The sequence below is a fragment of the Neodiprion virginianus genome, chromosome 5 (genome assembly GCF_021901495.1).
Source record: "Neodiprion virginianus isolate iyNeoVirg1 chromosome 5, iyNeoVirg1.1, whole genome shotgun sequence".
Classification (NCBI taxonomy): Eukaryota; Metazoa; Arthropoda; class Insecta; order Hymenoptera; family Diprionidae; genus Neodiprion; species Neodiprion virginianus.
In genome coordinates, this window is record NC_060881.1 from 21,503,372 (window position 1) to 21,510,609 (window position 7,238).

Below are 7,238 nucleotides of genomic sequence, written 5' to 3' on the forward strand. Positions count from 1 at the left end.
GATGTAGATAATTTTCACCACGAAACGAAATAGAGAGAAGAAGAAAAGAAGAAACATACCCAATTGGTCCATTTATCTTCTCAAGGGAAGATGAGCGTTCCAAACTCTCTAGCCATCTTTGCACCAGCTGTTAGGTTGGAGTGGAAAGGAAACCGGGCACGTTTGGTCCTTATGTTCAGCTACTTCTGCTCGCTGCCATGCAAATGTCAACGAGTTCTGTTTAGAAGTGCATTCCAGTCGGTTTTAAGTAAGTGGCACTGCTTCACTACGATGACACTTCGCCGTCGCATACACTCTCTTCGCGATACGGTGTCTCTTCACTGTATATTGGCCTTTAGTTCTCGAGACTAAGACGGTAAAGGAATTATAACGAAACAAGCGAGATTACCGATTGGAAAAAAAAACATTCCATCACTTCCTCCTGAATTGCACGCGTGTAAAATCATCGACAAGAGATTATTCTCAACGATCCTCATGCCTTCCAGCCAATTCTATCCAATTTTATTTTCTATTTGTAAAGTGACCAGCCTGTGGACACTGTGAGGATAATAAACGCGGTGTACATTTTGAATCGAGTTTACATAACCGAAACGTTGTTTTGTCATTTTCTTTTAATTTATTTTTTCGCACCTGTAGTTGAAGTACGTAAATATTATACCCGCAACGATATTAAATGTCAACCACCATCTGGAAGTGCAGAGTGTGTGCGGGTATGATATACATATTACAATGCGCATGTATCGATCCATTGAAGGCAAGATATCTTTGCGGAATTACGTGGGCGACGCCTTAGGCTTGCAACTGTGAAGCCGGAGCATGAGGCCAGATATTTTCACTCTCCTCGATTACGAACGAAGTCCTGAATTTATATCCGCCATCGCGAAATGCAAGAATATATTTTTTTAACAAGAAAGAAAATGAATTCTTTCATCTGTTTGTCTCAGTTCTCATCGTTACCCTCGTGTTCAATCGCATTTCCCAACCCAAGACACGACCTTGATTACCTCACACCCAGATTTTTTATTTTTCTGGCATTTGCAATTTTTATAAAAATATGTGGAGTAATGATGAAATCGGGTCAGAGAGTAGAATGAAAAGTGGCAGAAGTTGATCGAAACGTCCGTTCGTAACATTTATTTATTTATTACTTTCATTATTGACTCATTTGCCATTTTCGATCCATTACAGCACGATAGTTAAAGGTTGCTGAAGTATTGAACTGGGTCTTGGTCAACAAAATGACATTAACTACGAATCGCGTTGTAAAATTCTCTTCCATTTTATACACACACACGTTCGTCTCCTTTTCTCTTGGAATTTTATTATTCTCTCAATTATACCAATAAACACGGTCAAGTTTAAGCGTCGTGTACCGTATACACATAATGTAAGTCACTTACGTTATGTATGCTATGGCTGTTGCATGAGCTTTGAACAAACGACGAGTCGGCCACGGAATTATACGCTTCCTCCTCCGCGGGAGTGTTATGAATATTGAAATCAAGACTGATATAATGATATCCGTAATAAGATACAATGTGAATAGATGAAAGACAAAAAAAGAGAGAAAGAGTGACAACAAATGAATCAAATAAATAAAACCATAGTCTGTAATCATATTGTAATTTTTTAACATGTTTTATTAAAGATTTTTGTTGTTTTTTTTTATGGGGCATTTCAATTTTTTTCTGTTGTTTTTCTTTTTTTTTCTTTTTTGTTCTTTGTATATTCATTTTTGTTTTTTGGTTACTATATTCATAATCTTTTTTACTCTTCTTCTTCTTCTTCTCTTCTTTATGTGTTTTTTTTTGTTTTAAACATTGTTCTACCGTCATCGTCATCGTCGTTGTTGTCTTGATTTTTGTTAACGTCATAGTGGTATTTCTTTTCCTTAGTAAACTTTTGTTGAAACAGTATATCACTTATTTTATAATACAAATATGTACATACACGTATATGTGTAAAAACACATACAGATTCATGGTAGTATAGTGTAGTATATATACATATATGTACATATACAGTATATAAACGCATATATACACATACAATACATACATTATACATATTACAATTTATAATCATTATTATTACCATTATTTTAGTCATTATCATTACATAATAGTATAATTTCATAGTTTCCTGGCTTTATTTTTGTTCTTGCCCTTGATCTTACATATATTTTCAATTTTTGTTCAACCCTTGGAAAATAAGGGCAGGAATTCCATCATCACTCGTGGAAAAATCGCGGCGGTGTATTACGTGGAAAAAAAAATGAAATATATGAAACAAAAAATGAAACGTAAGAAATTAGAATCCAGACGGAACAGGAAATTGTAGTCCGGATGTGTTTTTTCTGTGTTTCCGTATGTGTAAAAAGTTTTTTCTTTTAAGAGCGAAACAGTGAAAAAAAATTTTAAATAAAAAAAGAACGACAAGTATTGCCGGATTATATTCCGCGCTTCCACAGTCCGACGTTAATGACCAGAGGGTCGATTTGCCGAGCGCCTTTGCCGTAATACCGCTTTTATATGAAAGGCTGCAGGTATACGATTGCTTGATAGGCGATATATAGTCTGCAACGAAGTCAAGCGCCTATTCATAATTCGTGTAGACCGATTGATATTATTACGGTCAATTATTCACAGAGTGTACATCGAGATTCTAAGCTTTTCCGGATGTTTTGTTCCGCGTTTTTGTTTTTTCTCTTTCTACTCTGTCAACACCTCCTCTCAATATTGAGAAGTAAAAATGAGAGGGGGGAAATAGTGGTGATATATAATATGCACTTGGCGTCGTTGATAATCTTACGTATATCTTGTTCCCATAGCGTTATTGCTGGTTCTTATCTATTTTCTTTTCTTCAACTCTCATTGGGGATGGACTGTTGTTGAAATTAATTCGTAGCTAGTTTGGGGGTGTAACGTGTTTAGAAGAAACCGTCGCCGGTCGGGTCGTTTATCCAGGGGTAGTTATTCGGGCACCTGACGCAAGTCTGGAGGTTGATGGTCTCCCCGGGAACCTCTTTCGAGGTGAGCTTGCAGCTATGGGGTACCCAGCAGGCCGGGGGTCCTTCGACCGAGCACTTCTCCCTCCAGGGTTCGAAGTTCTTCGACTCACTGATGGTTCTCGGATTCTGTATCCACTGTATTACCTGGGTCATCGTGACGAAGTACACGTCGTTATGGCTGCTCAGTATCTCGTCTATCCAGTAGAGGAACGCGTCTAGGAACTCGGGGTTGTTTTTCAGCCAGGCGGCGTGGAAGTAGAGACCGAGCGGCGCGCGGTTCTGCTTGTAATGCCGATCAAAGTTGTGGTTCAAGAAGTCGTAAAACTGGTCACCGGTCAGGATGTTGCTGCACGAATCGACCATCGCGCATCCCGGCAGGTACTCGTCGTTTTCAGGGTCCTCCCTGCGGTCCAGCTCGTTCATCACCATCTCCCAGACAGCGTGTGACCTGAGGAAGAGAGAGACAGAGGGAAAGGCAATTGTAACCCAGTGACATGACGAGCAATCCAAATGGAAGCGAAGTCAAATCAACTTCCTACTCACCTCGTTGGGCAATGCTGGAGGTTTCCGTGGCAGCGATGCGGCATCCTGAAGTACATAGTGTACGGCCATAGTGGCGGGTTGTTCAGGGCCGCCGTGATGGTCGAGTCGTAGAGGAAGGCTTGTTCCTCCATCATCGTGAACTGGTTGTTACCACCAACCCTTAGATATGGAGCACGCACTCCAACCACGCTGTTGTCGGTAAGGTTGGCGTATTTCTCCGCGATTATCCTCATACCGGCCATTTCCTTCGCCCAGTCGTCGACCGTCGCGTTGGACCAGAACTGCTCGTCGTCGTTGTGACTGTGATTGAATAAGAAATCAGTGTAACAGCGTTGCGGGTTTTCTCAACATCAAGATGATCACCGTGATTATTTACTCACGATATGGAGTGGACGGCGATCTCGTGTCCCTTTCTGTGAGTCTCCTGCATCGCCGAGTAGTTGGTGTACTTGTGGGATACGAAGTACGTCGCCTTGATGTCACAGCCGTTCGGGTTCTTCCGCTTTCCGTTGAACATCTCCTTGTAGAGGTTGATGTTATTGTTGTTTATCGCGTCGTCGAAAGTGATGGTGATCATCTGGGGCACGTCCTTGGCCGGCAGGTCACCCGGAACTGTAGTTCCATCCTCGGAGCAGAAGCAGTCCGGCAAAACGCAGACTGCCGGATCGCACGGTGGCGCCCTGTTGGGGTCGTTGTCCATGTCTGAAATCCGGAACGAGTGTTGATTGCGAGGTCCAAAAACCGAGGAGAAAGTCTTTTCGTTAGCCGCTTAGCATAATACAAGTAGACATGAATATCTGCTCACCGCAGGTGTTTTCGTCCGAGCCATCGCCGCAGTCCTTTTCTCCGTTACAGAAGAGACCACGTTCAATACAGTTGCCGTCACCACAGGCGAGGAAACCGTCCTGACACAATGGCTCGTCGGTGTAAAGGAGAGGCTTGATCTTCCTCTCTTTGTTCTTCAGCTTGCAGTTCTTGACCGAGTCCTTCCAGTCGCAAGTCTGCTTCTCAATGTCGAAGTAGAGACCGGCTGGACATCTGATAGCCTGAAGACCTGAGCTTGTGCACTGGATAACGTCACGGCAGTTGTCACCCTCACCGGCAACGAGTCGGAACCACTCTCCGGCATCTTTGTCCTTGCAAATCTCGTTCTCGAAGCTTTCCTCCTTCTTGGGCTCCTCCGTAGCCTGTCGCTTAGTCCTTGTGGCGCCTGGAATAAGCCGTCGAAAAATAGCGGTGAACGATCGGTAAATCCGTTCAGGTTCGGGATTAAAAGATCGAATGAATAAAGTTTCTTCGTGACTTTTCCACCCACTACATCACACTGTTCAACTGCTGCTAATAAGTACATATAAACGTGGACGGTAGGGAAAGTTGTCCCCCACCTTGTCTGAGTCGCCCCGAGGTATGGTGACGTCATCTAACCGGGACCAAGCGGACGGTCTCGACCGAGGCTTTCACGCTCTCCCAATCTTATGCAACTACAGTCAACGACAGCTGAGTTCAGTAGCAATAATTTGATATTCAAATCTTATGCTACTGAGAAAATGGGCGCCTCTTACCAATATCGATCCTACATGAATATAAATCACTGAACGAGTAGGGGTAGAAAAATCACAAACATGATTTGAGGAAAATATAGAAAATGGGCAAATATCGGTAACGGCTGTTACTGGTTTGTTTTTTGTGCCGATTTTGACCGATTTTCGAACACCAGTTTTCATTCAACACTCAATTAACGGAAAAAAAAATTAAATCGAATAGTTAAAGTTACAGATGATGAAGACTTACCAGCGATTGCGATGGTCGCCAGGGCAATTAGCACCGTAGAGGATTTCATCCTCAGGTAATAATCAGGAGTCTCAGTTTGTTGGTAAAAGGATATTAGTGTAAGGAATGGTGTTGTGTTCTCCTTGCCACACTTCTAGTCGGCTTCTTCCTTCCTCTCCTTCTCTTTCACTCTTTGCGTCGCTCTTCGCTTCGCGAGCGCCGCGAGTTACGAGCGATTCGGGTATAAGTTAAGGCCACTTCCGGGGGGGCGATTGGCACGCGATCGTTGCTGACAAGGGAGGCGGGCCTTCGGTTAGGGACCGCTTACGGACTGGCTGAGCGCGCCACTCACCTGGCCTTATATTGCCACCACCACAAGGAGGCTTCCCCACCATGCTAAATAGCGTCGTATCCTCGACGCAAATACGCAACACACTATCACCTGCCATGGGATGTGTGCGTAGCCGGGGCCAGAAGCCAAAGAAAGTCAAAGGGCACCGTTGCTTGAGACCCTGTAGTCGAAAAAGAAGAAGTGAAGAAAGGAAAAACAGGAATCCCACCTATAGGGTGGAACCGCGCATTGGAAGGAGATCGGTGCATACTCAAGGACGTTCTTCACCCCTGGACTTCCGTTACACCAGTCGGGAGTAGGGGTCCTCATTCTTCCGATGATCGCGAGTTATTTTTAACATCGCAAACAGGAATCACTGTACAAAGACGCTTTCCGTACTGCAGTGAATGCGAGATCGATGAAGCGTTGCTATGCAGCTCGGTCTTCGACTCTAAAGTGCCTCAGTGGCTCTCACCTGATCCGCCCTGAGGAAGATACACCGTGCGTGAGCGGAAACGGAGAAAGGAAGACAGATAGTCTTGGCGATTCGAGACACTCGCAAGAGGAATTCACCGTCAGGCAATATGACGTTGCATAATGGTTACCCAGGCAATGATTATGACGTTCAGTAGCTGCGGTGCCTTCCATATTCGTCCACGTCTTTGGCTTCTTCTTCTTTATCTTCATCATCTTCAGCGGTTGACAACCGTTCGATTGTGGAATTCGGAGGTAATGCACGTGGGCCGTATGCCCCGTGTATAGTGCAGGCATAGAGCAATGGTGGCTTTGCGGGTTTTCGCTTCCTGGGGGCCTTGATATATCGACGAGTAAGACAGGTGGCATTTCTGGTGCGTTCACTGAACGCGTACGTACGATCGAAAGAAGGACCGCGTCGCACGCATGGCTTCCAACATAGCGTGCCATTAATCACGAGCACATAGGTGCGGAGTCCGGGAACCCGAAATCCAAGCTCAAGCTCAACCAGTGGTATTTCACACTTTACAACTACTGACCAAACAAACTGCTCCGGGCCATTTAACTTCGCTTCAGAATGTCGTCAGTCTTGAAATTCATGCTAATTCTCGGTTACGGTCCCTTCGGGGTAATCCTGATCCTTTCCGAACGGCCATTTGATCTCCCTTTCCAGTATTTCGAACGATCGCTGTTACGCAATCTACGACTCACTCTCTCTATCTCTCGCTCTGTCTCTCTTCATCGTTCATCTTCCTCTTCCTCCATTAATGTCACCACATCATTTGAATTCTCTCCAGTTAGCGGTATTAAAGTCACCATAAGTGTACTTGCAATAATGAAGTTATACAGTACACGGTGCAGAGGGTGTTTATTGGTGTCCATCTAGTCTGGTCTCTGTTATGAGTCATGGAAATGGAGCAATTCCCCTGGAAAGGCCGCATTGTCATCACGGAATTTGGCGTAGACACCTTGACTCGATCTCTCACAAGAAAGAATTCCACAAGTCATTCTAGACGCTAATCCTTTCCATTCTTTTTTCATTCCTGTCCCCCTAGATGGCCACCCTGGTATAAGAAAAAAAGTTCACCGAGGTTCCAAGTCCACCGTGAC

General features: G+C 44.3%; 1 protein-coding gene across 1 annotated transcript; it reads right to left on the reverse strand.

The window, feature by feature from the left end:
- Positions 1-1,771: 1,771 nt before the first annotated feature.
- LOC124306330 (chitin deacetylase 1) lies at positions 1,772-5,663 on the reverse strand. Its single transcript, XM_046766901.1, has 5 exons — positions 5,345-5,663; positions 4,359-4,763; positions 3,934-4,255; positions 3,554-3,853; positions 1,772-3,458 (listed from the first exon to the last, which is right to left on the reverse strand). The coding sequence occupies exons 1-5, from the start codon at positions 5,391-5,393 to the stop codon at positions 2,930-2,932; spliced, it is 1,605 nt and encodes a 534-aa protein (XP_046622857.1). The 5' UTR covers positions 5,394-5,663; the 3' UTR covers positions 1,772-2,929.
- Positions 5,664-7,238: the final 1,575 nt, after the last annotated feature.

Excerpts from the sequence above, each read along its gene's own strand:
- LOC124306330 (XM_046766901.1), bottom strand. The coding sequence starts at position 5,393 with ATGAAATCCTCTACGGTGCTAATTGCCCTGGCGACCATCGCAATCGCT. Across the intron at positions 4,764-5,344 it reads GGCGACCATCGCAATCGCTG|GCGCCACAAGGACTAAGCGA; the intron begins GTAAGTCTTCAT and ends GGCTTATTCCAG. Across the intron at positions 3,854-3,933 it reads ATCGCCGTCCACTCCATATC|TCACAACGACGACGAGCAGT; the intron begins GTGAGTAAATAA and ends ATTCAATCACAG.